The 22,620-nt window shown below is 36.8% G+C and overlaps 1 protein-coding gene across 4 annotated transcripts; it reads left to right on the top strand.

Moving 5' to 3' along the window:
- The first annotated feature begins 949 nt into the window (after positions 1 to 949).
- On the top strand, positions 950 to 21,629 carry LOC108318920 (uncharacterized). 4 transcript variants are annotated; one of them, XM_052878755.1, is made up of 13 exons: positions 950 to 2,154; positions 2,603 to 3,338; positions 5,360 to 5,684; positions 6,159 to 6,310; positions 6,395 to 9,694; positions 9,803 to 10,015; positions 11,773 to 11,976; positions 12,075 to 12,278; positions 18,286 to 18,444; positions 19,611 to 19,961; positions 20,473 to 20,905; positions 21,029 to 21,125; positions 21,268 to 21,629. In XM_052878755.1, exons 1-13 carry the CDS (start codon positions 1,058 to 1,060, stop codon positions 21,443 to 21,445), a joined length of 7,449 nt encoding a protein of 2,482 aa, XP_052734715.1. In that variant the 5' UTR covers positions 950 to 1,057; the 3' UTR covers positions 21,446 to 21,629. The 4 variants fall into 4 exon arrangements, with proteins under 4 accessions (XP_052734715.1, XP_017405398.1, XP_052734716.1 ...); XM_017549909.2 differs by having other exon boundaries at positions 5,360 to 5,855; XM_052878757.1 differs by lacking the exon at positions 950 to 2,154 and having other exon boundaries at positions 2,651 to 2,811; positions 2,970 to 3,338; positions 5,360 to 5,855.
- Positions 21,630 to 22,620: the final 991 nt, after the last annotated feature.

Genomic DNA, 22,620 nt, shown 5'->3' with positions numbered 1-22,620 from the left:
TCAATTAAAAAACAGACCGTGCGATAACAACAAGCTGCAACTCAATTAGGAAATTTCTGATAAACTATAAACGCTGATTCGCCGGAACCCTTCGTCCGTTCACCAACAGACCAGGGCAGTATTCTGTTCTGCTGAATTTAATCTGGTCCGCAACGAGGAAACCTAATTTGCGGGCTTTGTTTTCTTTAGGGGACAAAGGGGAAATTTGCAGAGTGGAATAGGGTTAGTGAAGTTTAAATAGGGTTTTCGAGGCACAAAAGCATTAGAAGAAGACAGTAATCGAAATTGATTTTACTAGAATTGTGTTTTGGAGCTGCTGTGATGAATTCGTGCTAAATTGGGCTATAATTCCTATAGCTCTCGTCCGACAGCATAGGTTACCATTCGGTTAGCCCCTCGCAGGATGGGAGGGATAAAGGTAAGTATTTACAAGGTGTGTGGTGTGTGTACATAGGTCATCAAAGGTTACACCCTCAGTCACCTAAAAGAATTAACTTGGTAATAGAGATTAAATCTGACAGTCTGGATGAAAATGAAACAAAATTAAAAAAAAAAGACTAGACCTATAAAAATAGATAGTTGACTTATAAAAATATAATTGAGAGATTAAAAATATATTTAATCTATTTATAAATATTAACTTAATAGTTATTAAAAAAATATTTTTATTTAAATATATTTTTTAAAAATAATAAATAATTTTATATATCTTTAAAAACAATAACATAAGTGCACATGTTATCATAAATTTATAAATAAAATATATCCATGGTATAAATCTGGTTTGAATTGAATCTAATATATTTTTATAATTAAATGCAAAATTCACTGATAAAAAATTGATTTTTTAATTTTCGAATTTTGTTAATAATTTTTCTCGTTTTATTAACATTTAAATCACAAGGTGAAACGACGTCGTTTGTGCCAGGGTTTAACCTACGTACCTGTATGTTTCGGCGCAAAACAGTCACAGAGTAAACAACACTAGACGTTAGAGTGGCGGGTGCGAAGTGGCGCTCTAACCTCCATCACTCGGCCGTCCTCCGCTGCCGCGTCTATGGCGGAACCTGCTGCGGTTCTGACATTCCAGGCCAACGTCAGCCACGAAGCGAAACTGAAGGAACTGCTTCACCGAATCACCTCGCTCGAGATAAAGCTATGCTCCGACGGCGCAAAAGAGTTTACGAAGCTTCTGAAGTCTGAGAACGGCGGCGACATACTCCGAGAGTACGTGCGTGGGTCCCCGAAGTGCTCGGAGCTTCTCGAGGCGTGGAAGCTTCGCGAAGGAAAGCAAGGGATGAACTATGTGTTCGACCTAATCTCAGCGATTTTCAACCACAGTGGAGGTAAGTACAACCCTAGCGACGCGGAGAGTGTGAGCGTGAGCAAAGACTTGGATAAATTTGCGCGGTTATTGATTGCGGAACGGTTGAGTGATATCCACAAGGAGGTGAGCAGCAAGGAGTGGCGCCGGCAGAAGGCGGCGCTATTGCTCCTGGCGTCGATTGTGCGGCGTGGCGCCAGCTTGGCGTCGGAGGTCTCGAAGAGCTTCGATTTTAAGCTGGCGGAGTTCGGGAGGATCGCGTCGGAGCATCGGAGGAAGAGACCAGAGGCGAGGGTAGGGTTGCTGCGGAAGTCGTTTGTTGGATTCGCGGTGTCGTTTTTGGAGGTCGGGAAGCCGGGGCTGTTGCGGTGGATTTTGCAGCAGAGAGAGATGTATTCTGGCGTTCTGAGAGGGTTGGGAAGCGATGATGATGAGACTGTAGTGTTTGTGTTGACGGTGTTGAGAGATAGGGTTCTCGTTGTGGAGTCGTTGGTCCCTCCGGGGCTTCGGAGTGTGTTGTTTGGGAGTGCCACGTTGGAGCAGTTGGTTGAGGTTTGTGGAAGGGAGAGTGGTGGTGATGCTGCTGAGGTTGCGTTTGGGGTGCTAGTTAGGGTTTGTACTGATCCGTGTAATGGTTTGATGCCGGATTCGAAAATGCGGTTGAGGGGCAATACTAAGAGGTTATTGGACCTCATGAAGAAGTTGCGGGTGACGGAGGTTCAACATCATAGGGACTTGCTTTTGGCTATTGTTGAGGCCAAGGGTTCTTTTGGGTTGTTGTATTTGAAGGAGTTTCCTTACAACATTGAAAATTTCAAGTCTTCTTCATGGTTAGAATTGTTTACCAGAATTTTGTTGCTGTTATTTATTATGTTTATGTGCATGATTATGAGTAATGTTACCATGATAGCAATATAATAATTGAGTCAAATAGTCTCCCAATATATTAGATTAAAACTGAAAACGAATTAGCCAACCGTTTGATATCTGTGGGACTATCACGGTCTCAATCAATCTCTACATAATACGTTATTGAGTGTTGTTCATCATTTTCCATAAATTAAGTGTTTCACGTAGAGATTGATTGGACCAAGTATGTGTGGTGGTTTGAGATTTCTAATAATTTATCCTATCGGTTAGCATGAGAATTTGGCCAATGATATTTAGAAGAGAGTTAGAAAATGGCGTTGCTAGCTATTCTTTGATATGTACATGTTAATTTTTCATTTTTTTGATGTATATACCCTGTTTACTGATGGTGACTGATATATTTTTCAGGATTCCGGCAATATCTGTGGCAGCTCAATTGGTTTCGTTGGTTGGTAATGGCATTTCTAAGGAATTTGCAAATTTACAATCAAATGGTCCAGGGCTGTTGTTAGATAATATGGATTTACACAGTATTGTGAAGTGCCTGTTTCCTCGTCCATTCAGCAGGCCTGTGTTTAATAAGGGATTGCCTCACACTGAACCTTATGTTAAACATGGTACTCTTAGGCTTCTTCTGGAGTTACTGAAATTGCTGGACTCTCTTTTTGGTGGTTTGAATCATAATTCTAGTTCCAGCAATCCAGTCTTGCAGCATGTGATGTTTATCAAGGATGAAATTCAGAATTATGTTCAGGCTTTTCTTCCTGATCTGCAGGTTTTATTAAACCTACTTTCCTCTTTAGATGCCAGTTCTGAAGCCTGTAACTCAACTTTGAAGAGGGATGCATGCCATGATGAAGATAACAGCAGTAGGAGAAAGAAGTTAAAACTGGACACTTCAGAGAGTGGTGATATAGATATAGTTGTTGCTGGGCTAAGTTCTACTCCTGATATTGATTTGACTGACAACAGTGAAGCAGTTGATATTGGAGTAAGAGCAGATACATTGGATGATGAAGTGTATCTCATGAATATCATAGGGGAAATTTGGGGTGTGGACCTCCATTCCTTAGATATTAGCACATGGACAGACGTGGACTCATACCTACTGTCTAAACTTCTTGATGCTCTCAGATATTACCGTGTATGTTCATTTTTTTATAATCTTATTTTATTCAAGCCATTGGGTGTCACTAATACTGTTAAGTAAACAGAAAAATAGCTCATGATCAAACCAAACTAAAAGGCAAATTTAAATACTTCTACTGAATTGTATTATTACATATTTCCTTTAGACAATTTTCTGTTCAGCATTTTGCTATTCTGTTGGTATTTGGAGTACTGTGTTGTTTAATTTAGTAAATTAAGGATACTTTAACTTATATTTTTGAGTTTTGATGATGGCCTGACCCTCTTGTTTCTTTGATTTTCAAGACTTTTAGCGAGTTTTTCTCTGTGCACTGGGAACTCAATTGCCTCAATGAGATGTATATCATTGCTTGATATATCTCATTCAATACCTTAGAGACAAACTAGTTTTTGGTCTTTTCCCTACCAATTTAATCGTTAGAGCTGTAATGGCACTTGGCACATGCCTCAATCTTTTCAGTTTTTCTAGGAACAATGATATCTTATAACAGTGTATCGTTGAATGTGTGCCATTTTAGCTCTTGACATCCTAGAAGAGACAAATATGATTGATTGTAAACTAGTGGATTTTCCTATGGGTCCAAATTAAAAATTAATGGCAGGGAAAAGCTTTTTCTAATCCAAAAAGATAAAGAAGTCTGGTTGGAAAAATTATTAATTTCACCATTACTAGGCCAGGTTTGTCCTTTGCAGTTGGTGTTATGAGTCAATTCATGAAAATCGTATCACTTGAATGTTGTCATTCATATTCTAAGATTTCTCTAAAAGGCTCCAGAAAAAGAACTGCCTTATGAAGATTTCTCAAATTTTTGGATATTGTGGTGTTGATTGGGTTGATTTTTCTATGGATAGACTCTCTACTACATGATATTATGTTTTGCTTGGAGGAAATATTATCTCTCTGAAAAGCAAAAAGCAAAATGTTGTTGTCTGATCATCTACTGAAGCTGAGTTTAGAGCAATGGTATTCTGACCTGTGAGTCTATTTGGGTAAAACAATTTCTACGAGAACTAGATTCTTTTGACATTCAACTGATGAAGTATTATGATAAGCAGTGTGCTCTCCACATTGTTTCCAATCCAGTGTTCATGAGAGAACTAAACACATTGAAATAGATTGATATTTTATTCAGGTAAAGTTGTTGTCCAAGGAAATCTGCACCAAGTTTTTCACATGAAATGATGTATTAATAAATTCCTTGAGAGGTCTTTGGATTGAATTTATTTGTTCCAAGTTTGGCATGTACTATGCTCCAACTTGAGGGGGAGTGTCAGAATAAATAGCCTTAAATAGGATTTATTGAAAGGTGCTATGTGCTTTGTGTTAGATCTAGTTCCTAGATGTTTTTGATGCATCTAAAGTTATTATAAATATGAAATCCCAAGAGAGGGAAACACACACACACTCTCTCAAATTCATTCTAATTCCTTTGTATCATCCTTAAGAGTTGTTTTAAATAAATTTCAACTAATAGAAGATTGTGTTTCTAGGTTTTTTATTAGCATTGATTAATTTGATTCATACAAAGTCAAGTGTAAATATAAATTTAGTGCTTAAACTAGGTATGACTTGGACTTTAGTTGTTTACCTTTTTGGTTTTTCATTTTTCACTTAACTCTAACTGTTGACAAAGTTATATTTTGAGATTGAGTATGCTCTACAACTATAATTCTTGTCATTTTAGAAGTATCTCAATTTCATTGCCTTTTTTTGCCTTCTTTTGGGAAAATTCTATTAAGAACCAAATGCTTTACTCCAGAGTAGTCAGATATGAACATGTAGCAGAACAGTTGAATTTAAATTGAATTTAAAATAAAACATCATACTGTTGTGTGAAATGTACTTGTTGCATCTACGTAGGCCTCACTAATTAATGGGTCAGCCTACTGTTTCACTATCCTAATAAAGGAAATGAAATCTGGTGTAATTGTTACTTTCTTTTTGTGTAAATTTATATTTTTCTAGGTTATTCAATTATTCATGATGTCATCTTATATTCCTTTTTTCCTCTGCAGCGCTCTCTTCCTTTCACTTTGGATAGTTCTTTTGAAACTTTCAAGAGTCTTCTTAAAAGCCCCTTGGAATTAACAAGGCATCTGCAGGTCTCAGTGTTGTCCTTGCTTGCGGAATACATTGAATGGTGTCCTGACAATGAAATTCCTATAAGAACACCACCCATGTTGTACAAATACCTACAACCATTCATTAAGTTGTTAATGTTTTCACCATACAACGAAACAAGGGATTTGGCGTACAGACTGGCCTTGGCAGCTATGTTCAGTACTGGCGGTTTTGATGGGAACCTTCATGAGATAGAAGCATGGTTTTTATTTTTACCAGGTTATAATGGAAGGAAACCCCCTGTCAAAATCTTGGAGGCTGATGCATTGCAGAATTTTACTTTGTTTGTTATATCATTCTTGTGTGATGCTGTTTCTACATTTGGGAATAATTTAGTTAAATATTGGAATATTCTTAAAAGTCATGCCCATATTTTGGAAGACAGTACAGGTGATCAGTTCTATATTCTCATATTTTACTTCTTTGTATACAGTTAACTCTAAAATCGTGTATATCATATGCTGCTTCTTTTCCTTTTTTGTTGTACTGCCTGAGTTTTTAATCTGGTTCTATAAATTCATAGGATCATTATCTTTCTGTAGAGCTATGAAATATGCATATTATCATTTTCTATGGTCACAGTATCTACTAGTTTTTTTTTTGTCATTTCTTTAGAAATGTTAGCATCTGATGTTACCAAAATTATGGAGAAAGTTTTGGCTCTTCATTGCTGATTTCGTGGTTTCATTCCAGATTTATCACCTCATTTTAGCCCTTTTGTCGTATGTGTGCTGGAGAAGTGTCTAAAGGTGATCCGACCTAAATCAGGATCCTGCTCTGTGCCTAAAAAATCAGTGGTATTATTATACACTTGCAGTACAGTCAGGTATCTCTTGCAAACGCAGGTACATGATTCATCATTGGACATTTTTGCTTACTTTTAGTTTGCAGTTTGTGCACATCTAATGTTAGATCTGTGTTTCTGGTAGGTCAACCCTGAATTGTTATCTGCTTTAGTTCATGCAGACTTGACAGAGAGACTTGGTGGCAGTTATGAATGTGGTGAAGTCTTTCCCCAGTGGAAGCCACTGAAGTATTTATTGGACTTTGTGGAGAGCATATTACACCATCGGAATTATTGCATCTTCTCTAACAATGAAGAATCTGTCCTTCCTGATAGTTCTCTGGGAAGTGCGCTTGGTAGTGTAAATAGATTGTTGAATTGTAGGTCTAGTCATGCAGTTGCTGAAACAACAATATCTTTCATATCCTCCATTATATTGGAAGATGGGAGTAAAATGTTGACAAATATGCCATTGCATGTGGTCATTCCACGTGACTTGGTTGGAGTTCCTTTTTCCCTCTTATTGTCTGTACTTTTTCTGGATTATAGTGTTCTTCACCATGCTACAAAGTTGTGGCCTGCTATGTTTTGTGCTGGTTTGGATATGGCCATGTCAAATCTTGGTATTGGTAGTCAAAATGCTGCTCCTGTTGGGAATTCTGATCATAGATTGTATCCAGAGTCTCTGACTTGTAGCCAACTTTTAGATGCTTCTGAAGCTGATGCTGTTACATTTAGTATCTTTCTGAAACAGGCACCTTTTCATGTGATATTTCCTGCAATGATGTGTATGAGTGGTCCTTACATATCAAAGCTATCTAAAATACAAGAGCTGTTACTGCATAAATTATCCCCGTCCATAAATGATTGCTTGCTCCTTCCCAATCTGCAACTCGTGCTGTTCTGGACTCATCGGATTCAGTTATGTTACAAAGTTAACCCAATGGCCGGAATTGAACAACTTCTGAATGTGTGTGTTAAGCTTGTAGGTAGCTTGTTAGTGCAATTGTTGGTCCCAGAAAGTTGTTCTGACTGCTCTATGAACAATTTTTTTTGTTCAAGACATAACATTAAAGAAGTGATTAAAACCATTTTTTTTCATCCCTGTGTTGTGATGTCATTATCTCTTTCATTGGGAAGTTTTCAGAACATTGCAAACAGAAATTTGGAGGACGGTTTCGATATGCTTAATGTAGTATCTGATGAGGGGTTTCACAAATTTGGTAATCCAATTCTAAAGATATTATCAATGACTCTTGATCACATGTGGTCTTTATTTGGTTCCCACCTTTGGGCATCTACAGCTGAAGATGTTGGTAGTTTATTTGTGAAGGAATTTAAAGGCTTTCAACAAAAATTATTTCTGGATGTCAGAGATAGATTTGAATTGTGCATTCGTACTGAAGATGTGATGACTCTCCTTCCAACATTGTGTACTTTACATACTTTGCATCGATTTTTATCACCTTTTGAGCTCCTTGAATTAGTGGATTGGATGTTCAGTAGAGTTGAAGTGAATGATTTACCAATTAAGAAATCTCTGTTATCTGTTGGATGTTCCTTAGCTGCTGATGCTTTCAGTGCTTTGTCCATTTATTTTCAGCAGTCATCTGAAAACAGGGCACCTTATGATTTGTTTTGGGGGATGGATGTAAAGAATATGAAAACTGATATTTTTGAGCAGATTTACATCAAGGTTGTGGATTATTCTCTATGTTTTGAAGTAGATAGTGCTGATAGATGCTTGCATGAAGCTATCAATGCCTTGTATACGCAGAAACATATGCAGCAAGAAACTTTTCATCCTCTGCTGTTGATCATGTGGAAAATTATAATGGTTACTCCATTGAAAATCCTTTCCCATTGCATTTACAAGATAAATGCTAAGAAAGCTATATTTTTGCGTATTCTTACTGAATTGAGTTCCCTGCATTCATTGGTCTTTGGGCATTCATTTTTGGGTATAGTGAATAGAATTTTATATAATGATATCGGTGGGATGGAACATATCTCTGATCTTACTCTTTCAGAAGATCAGTATATACTACTTCTACCGGCCTCTTTGTCATACTTGAGCTTAATTTCCAATAGCTTTTGGGGACAGAATCACAAAGATTGCAAACCTATACCTTACTTTTATTCAAAAATTCTCTTGAAAGGTTTCAGTCAATGGAGGAGCTTTTTGTCTAAAGATATATTTGAGGAAGAATATGGGGAATTCTTTCCATCATCTGTTCAAGAACTTCTCTGTCTTATTGATCACAGTCTTCTAGGAAAATCAATTCATATGTTGCAGTATCACTTTGCTCTTAATGGGTATTCCATAAAACTGAAAAAGAGATTAAAATTATTTAAATCCATTTGCCCAAAAGTTGCTTCACACGATGACCTGATTGACTGTGAAAGTCAATTTATTGATAATTATTCTCCACGTCAGTCTTTGAATATCATCAATCGTGTTGTTGCAAAGTTATCACTTTGTAAAATATTATTGTTCCATGAAGAAGCAGGTGGGGCTTTGAAAGATGTTTCAGTGAAAATGCAAAGCAAAATAGGAAAATCTAGGATGCATTTTATAAATACTTTGGTGGACATTTGGCAGTTTATTGTGAAGAAATTTTCTTCAGCCTCTGATCAATCTAGAACTGCAAAAGGCACAAATATTTCATTGCTATATAATCTCATGGAAGAGTTTTTGTTGAATAGTATTCTGGAATTGGTTGGGAAAATGGAAAATGATCTTATTCAGTTGCCATCCATTTCCTTCCTTGAGCAATTAATCAGATCTGCTCTTCTCTATAGGTTTGGTGATTTTACAACAATGAAAGCTCTCCGGGTCATATTATCACAGCTTAACGAGGGGAGGCTATCATTTGATTTATATCTTCAGTTGTTGCTTGCACATTCTCAGTTTGCCCCTACTCTCCATTCTATGCACAAACCAGCAGGTTCCTTTTTGAAGCCTGTATCCAGCATTCTTAAGTGTCTTGAGATTCCTTCTCTTGACTATTGTGAAAGTGACCTGAAACAGACAGGGCTAACAACTGTGCTTTCAAGTGGACCATTAGAAATTGTTAGAATGCTACGGATACTCCTATGGATAAAGGATCGCCAAACTGATTCAGATTATGAAAATGATATTGACATAAATTTAAAAGAACTGCATGGACTTCTTCGTCACTCTTATGGTGCAACAATCAGCTGGATTGATATAGGGATATCCAATCTTATGCAACAAATTGAGTCTATGAGTTGCCCGTTATCTCAGAATGTCAAGTTAGATTCAGAAACAATTGAAGAGTGGTACAAAAGCCATCACGGAGACAACTTTCCAATTGACCCTGACATATGTGTGTCAACTGTTCTCTATTTTCCCTCTGATAGAAGTATCTCCGATGAGCAACCATCTGCAAACAAGATTGAACCAGATACTATCAGGAAAAAGGTTTAAGCATGTTTTTGCCTGCCTGAATCTATGTTTCCTGTTTGTAGTTTTGTACTTGTCCTAGTTTATATCTCGTTATGTTTATTAACTTCATTAAATCCCATACAGGTACATTATTCTCATGTTGAAGATAGAGAACGTTATGATCCTGCATTTATATTGCGATTTTCAATTTATAGTCTCTCAAAGGCTTATATAGAGCCAGTGGAGTTTGCTGGGTCAGGGTTGCTTGCAGTAGCATTTGTTAGCATGTCTTCCCTGGACAACGGGATAAGAAGATTAGCTTATGGCACTCTTGATAAATTTAAGAATGCATTGGAGGTTGGTAACAGGTTTATCAGTTTGTGCTTATTTTATCATCTCATAAAATTTAATTTTGGTAATGTGAGATTTTTTTTCTACATCCTCTTCAAAATTGAAGTGATAGCTTACTTTTTTTTTATATTATTAATACTTCACTTCCATATGTAGAGCTACTTTTTTTTTTTTTTATGGAATCATCTAATCTGGATTTGTGAAAATATGTATGATAACTGTTCATTTCCCTTCAGTTTGTCATGATCCATTTCAAATATTTTGGCCAGAACAACGATGCGAAATATTTGATCCTTTTTTTTACAGGTTGTTTTGCCTACTTCCATGTTTTGTATGTTGACTGTTCAGTTCCCATGGAGCAATTTCTCACGATTCATTTCAAATGTTTTTGGCAAGAAGGATGCTTGATATGTCAGTGTATTTTTGGTGAATTCTTCAGTGTATTACTGTATTTGATCAGTTGATTAGATAAAAGTATCACTATTTTTATAGGTATTTTGTTCTTTTACATGTGCTTTGGGAATGGGTAATGTTTATAGTGTCTCTTTGTTGTTTTGCCCATGCTACAGTGATAGGTTTCTTGGCAGCAAGAAACCCAAGATACCCTTTGTTAGCACACAGCACACACACAACTCACAGAAACAGTAAACTGTATTGATTTCTGAAGAACAGAAGACAATGTTCGATAGCCACCAAGGAAGCAATTTTTTACACAGGATGTATTATTCCTGTCAAACACTTTTACAACCAAAAACGTGTTCCCCTTGAGACAGTCTCCCCCCGTTTTATAGCTAACACCTTAACCCAAACATACCTACCCCGACAACCTAACTAACTTTCCCTCCTCCTAACCACCATGTCTTGTTTATAATTCTCTTCCTCCTCATATACCCTTAGGGTCCTATCATATAGTGGGAAAACTTTATTACTGATATGGAAAGTGGTGGAGAGCCTATAATATCAATTAGAAATATGACCAAAATATGGTATATCAGTGGGGAACAACCTTCATTCTACAAAAGATTGAATTAAGTCTAGAACTCAAATTCTAAGATAATATCAAAGCTTATTCTAGTAGTTTTGTTATGTCTATCATGTCACTTGTTATCTAGCCATTATTGGACTACCAATAGATTTCAAATCTTGTAATCCTAATGCTTGAGATATCTAATCCTGGTACGAAGGAGTATTTGAAAACCTACATTGTCTAAAATTATGACTAAATTATTATATATAAGTGGAATACAATCCTATTACTAGAAACAGGTTTCATGAGGTTGAGTTGTGCCCACACAAAAAATGATAAGATGACATCCGAGCTTATCCTAGATTCATTAAAGAGTCACTTATATCCACACCCATCACTGTAGGATCTCCAATGGAAAAAAAAATTGACAATTTTACTGTTTCTTTTAATTTTGTCCAAGAAGCATGTTGGGAAAGATCATCTAGAGAATCTTGAGACTATAAGTAAGCTTGTGGAAGCCTCTAAACCATTGCCTAGAATCCCTGGCCTTTGGAAAACCAGGGCCAAAATCAATTTTGTTGTATTATTGGGCTTGGGCATTTTCCAGGGGCTGATCTGTAGCTTCAGTGTTCTCTGAGTGATGCTTTATTGAAGAATACAAAATTATTAAACAGGCTTCTATGGAATTCAAGTTTTATATTGTATTCGTGATTGCTTTTATGTTTTTTCTTTTGTATATATGCATATATTCCTTGTTGAAGGATTATTGTTGATTAACAATAAAAATGTCTTACAGAAATGCCAAAAGAGGAAGGATGTAATGGGACTTCGACTTCTATTAAATTCTGTTCAAAATAGTATAGACGAGCCATGGCAAAGAATCCCGTCAGTTATTTCTTTATTTGCTGCAGAGGCATCTTGTGTATTGTTAGATCCAGCAAATGATCATTATGCTGCTATAAGTACATTTTTGATACACTCTTCCAAGTTGAATATGAGGGTATGACATAAGTTGTTGAGTTTCTTTCTTTACAGAAAATTTTTGCTTTGGTTTGAAAAGTAATTTAGTTTTATGTTCCATTTGCTTCAATTTTGCAGGTTATCCCTATGTTTGATAACTTCTTATGGAGTACCTCTGTCAATTTTAAAGCAGAGAGGTCTTGGATCCTCCGGCTTTTATGTGCGGGGCTGAACTCTGATGATGATGCCATGATATATATCAGGAACTCTATCCTTGAGACCCTGATGAGCTTTTATGTCTCTCCTCTTTCTGATTTTGAGTCAAAGAACCTGATTATTGAGGTAAACACATTCTTAAAATTTGTTTATTCTTTTCCTATCTTTCTATAGTTGTACTTCAAGTGGTAGTGTTAGAGTATGTTTATATCTCTTTTTGTGGTATGCATTACTGAAAATTACTCAAAGCTGTGTTTCTACTCAACTTGGTTGTTATATTGTGAATCGAATCACAAATTAGGTGCCATTTTTTAATTGTTGAATTGTATTGGTTTAAATCCTTAGTTTTACAATTCATTAGTCAAAGCTCAAAACTTATATTTCTGTTGTGACATTCTGTTAGGTTACTTTATGCGAGTAAACCTAAATCTATGCTATCTTCTCACTCAAACACTAGAACAACAGAAATGAAAGTATGTATGTATGTATTATTGATTCTGTAAAGTATAGAAAATTACAAGTGTAATCTCCCCCAAGGAAGCCTATCTTCCTCCACTGGCAAATATGCCCAGTCTATACTCAAAATGAAATAACCTAATGAACAGAAACAAAAGAAGACTATTTATAGTACCATTCAGCCTTTGATCCCATCCTCCCTTCTGGATACCTTTCGGTCTATACTTCCCCATTGCCTTACCGTTTGGCCTCTACTTCCCTCCTCCCTTCTTGATACCGTTCGGTCTATACTTCCCCCTTGCCTTACCGTTCGGCTTCTCCTCTCACACCGTTCGGCCTCACTTTCCCCTGCCTTACTGTTCAGTATTAGGTTAATTCCCTCCTATTTTATTCCTAACATTACTCTACCCCTCAAAATCAACATTGTCCTCAAGGTTGAAGTCAGGGAACTATTATTTGACGTAATGCTCTCCTTCCCAGGTGGCGCCCTCCAATTCAAGTTTGGAGGCTTGGGTGGTGGCAAATCCTCCTCCACTGTCTTCCATTCTTCCTGGATTCTATTTACTTCCAACATTCTGCTCCTCAAACCCTCCACTGTTGTCTTCCATTCTTCCTGCGCAATCTTCATACTCAGTTGTCTCCAATCTCTTTTAATTTCTCGCAGGGGTGCCAACCAGGTAACTCCTAAAATCACATCCACACCTCCCAACTCACAAAAATAACGTTTATCTCTTATTCCTAATCCCTCCAACCCCACGGAAACTCCTATAAAGCACCCCCTATTCAACTTTTTCTGCCCATCACCTAAACATACATTATAAGCGTGCGTATCCTCACTTTTCAGCCCTAATTCCTCCACCAATCTAGTGGAATGAAGGCTATTGCTCGCCCCATTGTCAATTAAACTTGGATGGCCTAAACGATCATGCAAAAGTTTTGGGGATGAAGAAGTAAAGCAGGAAACAGAAGAACAAGATTTTAAGAAATAAAGTCCTTGAGACTCATGTCCTTCTCCAATCAGACGACCTGTCCCATGTTCCTGTATAACAAAGGAATTAGCAGTAAAGGTTATGGAACAATTTAAGGAACGAGTCAGCTGACTCAAGGAGATTAAATTGTATGGACAATGGGGAACATATAAAACTGAATTTAAATTTAGTGAAGGAGATAAGGAAACTTTGCCAATTCCTTGAGATGTCACTTTCGATCCATCGGCAACAGTAATAAGATGGGGAATTTTTGGAGAAGACATAGAAGAAAATGAAGAAATGTTACCAGAGATATGGTCAGAGGCACCGGAGTCAAGAATCCATGGATTATGACCTTCCACAGATTTAGGTAGGTTGGTTGTAGGCACACTGGTCATGGCAGAAGATTGACCAGGATTAAATGATTTTCCAGACTTGTATCTGAGAAATTCTTCATATTCTTCATTTGAAATTCTGGATTCTAGATCACCAGCTTTAGAAACATGAGCAACTTTGTCTGGATATCCATGTAAAATAAAACATTTGTCCCGAGTATGACCTATTTTGTTACAATATGTGCATTGAGGACGTATACTACGACCACCACGTCCTCGGTTGCTTTTGCCTCCTCCTCTCCCTTGTGGCACTCCTCTTCCTTGGGGTATTGTCATGGCTGATGTTTCAATAACCTCAATTGGATTCTCATTTTTCACTGATGTAGGTACTCGAAGAAGTCGAGTAACTAAGCCATCCATTGATGGGATTTGATCACCAGCTAAAATCTGATCACGTACATGATCATAATCTGAGTGTAAACTTCTCAGAATTAGGACCATGTAAAACTTGTCAAGCTTTTTATTGATCCCTTCTAATGAATCAACTATAAAGAAGTTCTTTAATTCTTCTACAGCAGCCCTAGCCTTTGCTATATGAGAAACCATGTCATGATTGACTTGCTTTAGAGATGCTGCTCTTTGAGTTGCATCAAACAGAGTTGTACATCATTAGCAAATATGTCTTGTGCCCTTTTCCAAAAGGATGAACAAGTCTTATAGGGTCTTAATATATCTAGAACTTCTTGTTCAACTGACTGCCACAAAATTGCACATAACTGAAAATCCAATTTTTGCCATTGGGATTTTTCGTCGTCTTGAATCATAGAAATGTCTTGTTCAAGATGATCATGGTGTCCTTGACCAAGAAACCACAATTCCACAACAGAAGACCATGATAAATAATTTCTCCAATTGAGCTTTGCAGATGTGATGATCGGAGTAGCAGATAGAGAGGAATTAATTCCAATAGAAGATGCCATGACAGATCTGTAAGAAGAATCTGGAGTCCAGAATCAAAAATGAGATCTAGAAACAGTAAAAGATAAGAGCCAACTTGAGGGGGAAACCCTAGGTATCAATTACAGCCCCTGAAACAGTAAAATAAGAGCCAAAAGAAGCTCTAGAAAGTCAGACGAACAGGACGACAGTGGTCCGATGATCGTCCGGCAAGGATAAGGCGGCGCGTGAACAGTACGCGCTTGACGTCTGACGGAGGAAGGAGGCGCGTGGCGGCGCGTGCAGCGGAAACAGGGAAATCGACCACCAGGGATGGGTCGCGCTCGAGCAGGCGCACAAAACCCCTAACTTCGCCTGAAAAAATGAGTCACCGGCTGCGGCGGCGGCGGCGGTGGCGGCGGCGATCGGTAGTCAGACAGAGAGCCCCGGTGGTTGGCTCTGATGCCAACTTGAATATTTAAAGAGAAAGAGATTAAAACAAAACCTCTATTATTTTCTTCTTCTTTCCTAATACATCACTAATCATACTTATACAAACATAATCAACAGTGAAAGTAGGAACAGTGAAAACAAAGGAAAAACATAGAAGACTCCTAAAGAGTCTATATCTAAAACATATTACATTTCAACATTTTAAACTGCATTACACCACCTGCAAAGAATACAGATAACTCCATGGTCTTTTGTTCGATTTCGGGACCCTCCTCTACCTCCTCTTCTTTGTCTTCCTGTCCTCTGTCCTCCGCCCGTGTACAGATCCCTCCGACGATCCCTGATACGTCTCCGTCGGCGCGACTGTCCCCGACCTTGAGTTACATCTTTCCCATGTCGTACCTCCTTCCCCCACGTCTCCACCACCAGTTATAATGCAAGCTCCAAGATTGACAGAGACAGAAAGTGAGGAGTGATCTTGTTTTCCAGATGCTTGCGGCACCAAAATTTCAAACTCCTGGATGTCCTCGTCGACGCTCTCCTCATGTCGCTCCGCCGCCAGCTCCTCACAAGTGGTGCCCCGATTTAGTCTGCCTAACCTCGTGTCAGAGCGTCGGTGAACATCTTCCAAGTCGGATACCTGGTTTTCTTCTGCCAGAAGCGGAACCAATACCTCGCCAAACCTCTCTCCATGCATCTATAGACGAGCTTCATCTTCTCCTTCTTCGTCACGCTCTAGAGATCGAAGAATTCCTCTGTCTGTGCGATCCAGCTCGTGGGATCCACACCTTCAAATGTAGGTAGTTCAACGCGCTTCCTACAACTGCGTCGAACTTCTCCTCTATCTTCTTCCGATTCCTCCTCCGAGTTTTCCGGTTATCGTCGTTCGCGTCCAACAGTGACGGAATCACGTCTTCCTTCAGATCTCTTATGCTGGTTCCTGGTGCGTCGTCTTGAAGCTTGTTGGAATGCGAGAGTCATCGCTTGCACCTCCGCCTTCATTTCCGCCATTGTCGACCCATCACCACCATTCTTCCTTCTAGTGCGTTTAATTTTCCCTCCATCTCACTCCTGTCTCTCACAGATCCAGTAGGTCGGACCAATTGTTTGGTTACTTTATGCGAGTAACCTAAATCTATGCTCTCTTCTCACTCAAACACTAGAACAACAGATTTTGTAAAGTATAGAAAATTACAAGTGTAATCTCCTTCAAGGAAGCCTATCTTCCTCCACTAGCAAATATCCCAGTCTATACTCAAAATAAAATAACCTAATGAACAGAAACAAAAGAAGACTATTTATAGTGTCGCCTTCTCACACCCTATCATTTCTGATAACCCAATCTGCTTCTACTAATTATCGTTCGGTACTAGCGTATATATACCGTTTGGCCTTTGATCCCATCCTCCCTTATGGATACCGTTCGGTCTATACTTCTCCATTACCTTACCGTTCGGCCTCTACTTCCCTCCTCCCTTCTTGATACCGTTTGGTCTATACTTGCCCCTTGCCTTACCGTTCGGCTTCTCCTCTCACACCGTTCGACCTCACTTCCCCCTGCCTTACTGTTTGATATTAGGTTAATTTTGTCCTCTTTTATTCCTAACACATTCGGAGGCTGTTTGTACAGAAGTTTTTATACCATTCCAATTAAGTTGGACACATGCAACTTCCATAAAACGTGTTGAAGTTTGAAGACAATGTACATGTTTATCTAGCAGCTGGGCATTCTAAAAGATGGATGACTTTCTACTATCAAACAAAACTAATGATATTTGGCAGGAAGAAGTTTTGGGGTTTATTAAAGGTGAACCTTAAAGTACTTGTGATCACAAGAGGTTTTTGGGGTCTAAATTGATTTTATGTTTTAACAGCAAAGTATTTCACAGCACAATATTAATGGGTTTCATTTTACAGCACTGCACCATTTATTTAATTTTTCAAAAATAAAGTTCGCTGCACTGTTGAAAAACCCTTGCTGCCACAACATTTTAAGCTCTCACATTTTATTTTTTTATATTTGTAGTGAAATTTTTTATCTCATTATGTCCAGAAACGCATCAAATTCAAATTCAGTAGAAGTTAATCCAAGTATCTTTCTCAGTTAAAAGTAGAAGTAAAAATGTTTCGAGAAGTGTAGACATATCTAGATTTAAGCATCATCTATGAACTAATATTTTTTTTATGTAAAGTAAACTCTTACGAGTTTACGAGTCGACTTTACTGGACTCTCACGAGTTTACGTAAACTCTCGAGTTTGACAACCTCTTGTGATATTTTAGCACAGAGCGTTGCTTCCTCCACCACCACGCTATGCTCCATGCACCTCCTCAAATTCTTTTGTTTCCAAAACTATCCTTAGGTTAAAGGTTAAAACTCTTTTACTTTTATCACAAATTTTTAATTTATTTTTCAAACCCTAATTTTACCTTCTTCATATTCCCTGAACGCAGTAGCTGTACCCCCACCCCCACGCCCATATTTGACGTGGATACAAGTAGGTAGAAAAAGATTGAGTTGACATGGGGGTGGGGTGCAGCTACTGAATATGAATGAGGTAAAGTTAGGGTTTGAAAAATAAATTAAAAATTCATGGTAAAAGTAAAAAAAATTAACCTTTAACCTAAGGATAGAATTGGAAATAAAAGAATTTGAGGAGGTGCAGGGAGCATGCCGTGGTGTGGAGGGAGCAACACACTTTAGCACAATGCTGTGGTTACTGTCTAGCTTGTCCAATGTTCACCCTTTTAGTTTAGTAGGTATTAAAATGAGGGGGCATACCAGAATCACATTATCTGTTAGGTGCTTCTCCTTTAAGAAATGGGCATTCAAGGGCTAAATTGTGCTTATTAAGTTGTTTACCCAAACTCATACTTCATGGTTTGGAGTATGATGAAATACGCTATTTTTCTTGTGAGATTCTTACTGTGACTACTCCCTTGTCCTCTACCAATATAAAGTGAGCCTATTTTATTTACTCTGCAGGTGATAAAGAAATCTGTTAAATCACATAAGATTACCAGTCATCTAGTGAAACACTGTTCCTTATTTTCATGGTTTTCGTCTCTCATCTCAGTTAGTAGACAAAGGCTTAATGGAGATGACAATAAACTTTTCTTGAAACATGTGTTGGTGGCATTGAAGGTAAGCGTTTTATTCTCACACAGTTTGTAATCCCCCTCCCCCTATCATTACCTGCAATTTATTTTGTTTCTCTAATGCTTTCTGTTAACATTTTCCTTTCAAATGTGTTGGGGTTTTCTAAAATTGTGACTTGTGAGCCGACATATTTTTTTAGCAAGCCATCGAACATATTGATGAAGAGGATAAAAGAGTAGCAGTTTGACCCTCTAACTTGCAAGATTGCATGGCTGTATTAGTCAAGCACCCTCTAGAAAGCTAGGTTGTATTCAATATTGCTGGAAAGTGAGATTGTGATTTGATGTTCAATCGTGGAATCATAAATCCCAACTGGGTAAAGTAAACCCCACTTTTCGTCTTTGTAAACAAATTCCTTACCATTTGCAATTCCTCCAACCTCTGAATGGTGTGCGACTGGACTTCTCCTTTCCAACCGAGAGCCCTGCCTCTCATGACTATTGTTGGGGAGGGTTGTAATGAGATTTGCTAACTTACCTACTTGTCTTTCATAAGAATTGTGTTAAACAAGTTATAACAACGTATTTCTTCAAATATACTCAAGGTGTAATTTTCTTACTCCTTCTAACACAGTAAATGTTAGTTAGCAAATGGTATGGAGTGTGCTAACATGCCCCCACTCATTTTTTGGAATGAGTGAATTAGCAAACTATTACCACAGATTTCTCAAAATATCCAAGGTGTAATGTTAACATACAAGTTAAATAATAGTAATAACAATTTATAAATAATATATTGATAAGAAATTTATATAACAAGTAAAAAGGAGTATAAAATATTATTAAACAGATACATATATTGTTATTTTTCTTGGATAAGCAATGAATTTATTGTTATATAATACAAACTATATGTACATAAAAAAGTAAAAAAATTATTTATTTAATAGTTTGAAAATAAGTACATAAATCAAATTGTTGTAATCTTTGGACCCGCTATAGCATATTTTGGTTGCAGCCCATCTGCTCCACTATGAATATTATTCTCTAACTATGAGCTTGGATTATCCTCAACATAACAAAGGTTATCACCGAAATTGTTCAAAGCTGTATAATGTATTCCTTTGACTGGAAATGATATACTTTACCAATTTGTTTTTATTTAACTCAGATTTCTTTTACTTCACATTTAGTCCAACTATTATTTTCTAGGTTGTCAATGATGTTATTTCATTCGGAAGAATCTGCAAGTGGTTGAAAAATCACGGTCTTGATCAGCTCATAGAACTTTCATCCAATCTATTTAACTTCTTGCTCCGTGATGCAACGTTGGCTAATGAAACTTTATTACTAGTTAATCCTTTTCTACAAATGGTTGCTTCAACGTTGAAATTGTCTCAGAAAAGGAAAATATATCAGCCACATTTTACCCTATCAATTGAGGGCTTGTATCAGATGTACCAGACTGGCAGTGTGTATAATAAAGGCAAAAAAAGTATTAAACCGGAGCTTGCTCTTGAAGCCATACTTATGAATTCACCTCATGTTTCCATTTTCTATATGGTACTTTCTTTGACCCATCTCATTAATTTGTTTTTTATTATAAATACTTGATCATCTATGATTCAGTTGTATATTTTAAAATTGTTTGTTCAAAGGCATACAATGAATTCAGTATTGGATTGGTTATGTTTTATATTTTAATTTGACTTTAGCTACACCTATGCAAATGATTTTCATACAGTGTATTGTTTATATATTATGAATTGAAGATGAAAATAATAAATGAAATTCACTTCATGATTCGAAAGTGTTTAAAGTTGTAGAAATGTTATATGATAAGGTTTTTTTATTACACATGCATCGTATATTATAAATTATTCTAGTCTATCATGCTCCTGTGGAAGAGTTGTTGATTTTCAAAAAACTTTTGGCATTTGTAATCGTTGTGCGTTTTAGATTTGTCTTCTTTATTATCAGACTAAACCTCTACTTCTTATTAAGTGTATACTTCCTCTATACTGGCTTTTTTTTGGATTCGGTATGAATAACCATCACATTTTTATGTAAACAGAATCAGGAAAGACTTCAAAGCTTTCTTATCTGGGCAACTACAACTGCTTTAAAGTCAGAGTCTATACGAAGGCTGCAGCTCAAGGAGTATGACTTCTTCAGAAATTATTTAACGGAAGAGTTTCGAGAGAACTCTGTACTTTCAGTACTTCTGCGCTGGTTAACAGCTTCAGTAATCATTGGGAAGCTCCGTAAAAGATCTTATTGCAGAGATTCGGGATTAGCTGAAACACACAACTTTGAATCCCTGACCTCTTTACTGGTGTATGTTGTAAATACCTCCGGGCAAAGAAATGATATTGATATTGGTGCGGAGGAGTTACTAGCTTCAACAATTTTCTATCTCCAACTGCGTCTTGGTGTCAATCATGAAGTGTTACCATCAGTTGTATGTGCTCTCTGTCTTCTGATTTTTGGTGCCTCTGATTTTGCAGGTATGGTACTTCATACATTTAATATAGTTTACTAAAAGCAATTACGGTGATAGGTCAAAATAGACATTTTAGTTAGATGTTTGTATCTGGCCAGATATTGATGCTTTTTATTTCATTCTATAGTTGGCAAAACTGATTTATTGCAAGACTACGACACTTTAATATCATCACACAGTTCAAGGATACGGTGTCCTCCTGAAGTTAATCCAACTTGGAGATGGTAATTTTCTGGGCCTTCTAATTCCTCATACTCAAATGAACTAGGATGTTTATTTTACTACTATTGAAACGAAGTTTAAATGGATTCATAGTATTTATTTATGCTTCATAACTAACCATATTGGAACCTGATTGTTGTTTAGGTCCTTTTATCTGCCATGGAAGGATCATTCTCTGGAACTCACTGATTCACAGAAGATGGAGGAATATCACGCTTGCCTAACTTTGTTAGTGATTATCTCTAATGTTCTTGGAGGAAAGAAATTAGAGTCGGCTAGTTTATCCCCTGAAGATTTAGAGAGATCTGGCGTATTCCAATAGGAAAGAAGTTTACTAAGAAACTAGTTTGAGTTATTATCTCATTTTTGTAGATTAGGAAATGTACAGAAAGTGTTTAGGAAATGATATATCTGAAAATACAAATTTTGTCAATGGAAAGAAGCTATATGTATTTGATGGTAACATACAAGCTAAATTAAAATTTTGGTCTGATATTTGTTTCAAATTTAGTTTCAAGCTATATGTATTTGACTTGGTGGTGTTTAATAATTTTAAATTGTGAGAAGGTTAGCTTCACACTTTTTATATACTGATTTCAAACAATTTTTTGTTATTGATTGTAGATTATAAGGTTCCATACACTAATTCGTCCCACCGTTGGGCCGTTTGTAATTTCATCTTACTGATTTTATACTTGTCAATAATAACTTTTATAACTCGTCAATGTTCCATTTATTAAATTAATCATAATACCGTAAGCTGCAAAATGGAAAGAAATAATGACATTGGCTGCTGTCATAAATGCTGATAACTAATTTTAATCTTTTAAAATTTATTTTCGTTTGAAATCATGGGTTTTGTTTGGTGGTTCGGAAATGGTAGTTTTCTTTATAGCATTGAAGTGGGCGATTTGGTGGCTAATATTGTTTGTGTTTAGATTGAAATATAATTGGGTGAATGTGCGTTAAAGTGAGTATCGCCATCTTTTGGAGTTTCATTAAAAGGTTAAAGTTTTTATTTTGTTGGAGTTGTATGGATCAGTCGGTGGAAAAGCATATTAGGTATGAAATGTATTACAAAACATCAATTTTAACTAATCACAATTTAACAACCGAGAACCACTCAATGACTAATGTGTTGATTAAAGAAATTACTTTCTGCTTCTAAGAATCAGAAAAGAAAATCTTTTAATTTATCTTATTATAGTTTGCTTTTTATATTTTAAAGGAATTATTGTGGTAATTTATCCCTTAAAGTTAGTTTATTATTTTTTTTTCTAAGATAGTCATCGTATTTTTTTCATAATTTATCCAGTTTGTTTATTATTTTTTATTGATGCAATTTTAACTTTGTAATTAATTGATTAGCAGTTGACAGTAAAATCAAAAGTTGTATAAAGAGTGATTAGCAATGGACCTATTCAACACTAGAGCATTTTAACTCAAAGACAAGGTTTTTCATGTCAGTAAGGTTGTTGGGAATTAGGATCTTTGTCA

Source organism: Vigna angularis, chromosome 6 (genome assembly GCF_016808095.1).
Source record: "Vigna angularis cultivar LongXiaoDou No.4 chromosome 6, ASM1680809v1, whole genome shotgun sequence".
Taxonomy (NCBI): domain Eukaryota; kingdom Viridiplantae; phylum Streptophyta; class Magnoliopsida; order Fabales; family Fabaceae; genus Vigna; species Vigna angularis.
The sequence above is the reverse complement of the archived record's forward strand: the minus strand, read 5'-3'. Positions and strand labels throughout refer to the sequence as shown.

Bases quoted from the DNA above. Each gene is read 5' to 3' on its own strand.
- LOC108318920 (XM_017549909.2), top strand. From the start codon at position 1,058: ATGGCGGAACCTGCTGCGGTTCTGACATTCCAGGCCAACGTCAGCCAC. The intron at 11,977-12,074 runs GTATGACATAAG...TCAATTTTGCAG, and splicing joins CTTCCAAGTTGAATATGAGG to GTTATCCCTATGTTTGATAA. The intron at 19,962-20,472 runs GTACTTTCTTTG...TTATGTAAACAG, and splicing joins ATGTTTCCATTTTCTATATG to AATCAGGAAAGACTTCAAAG.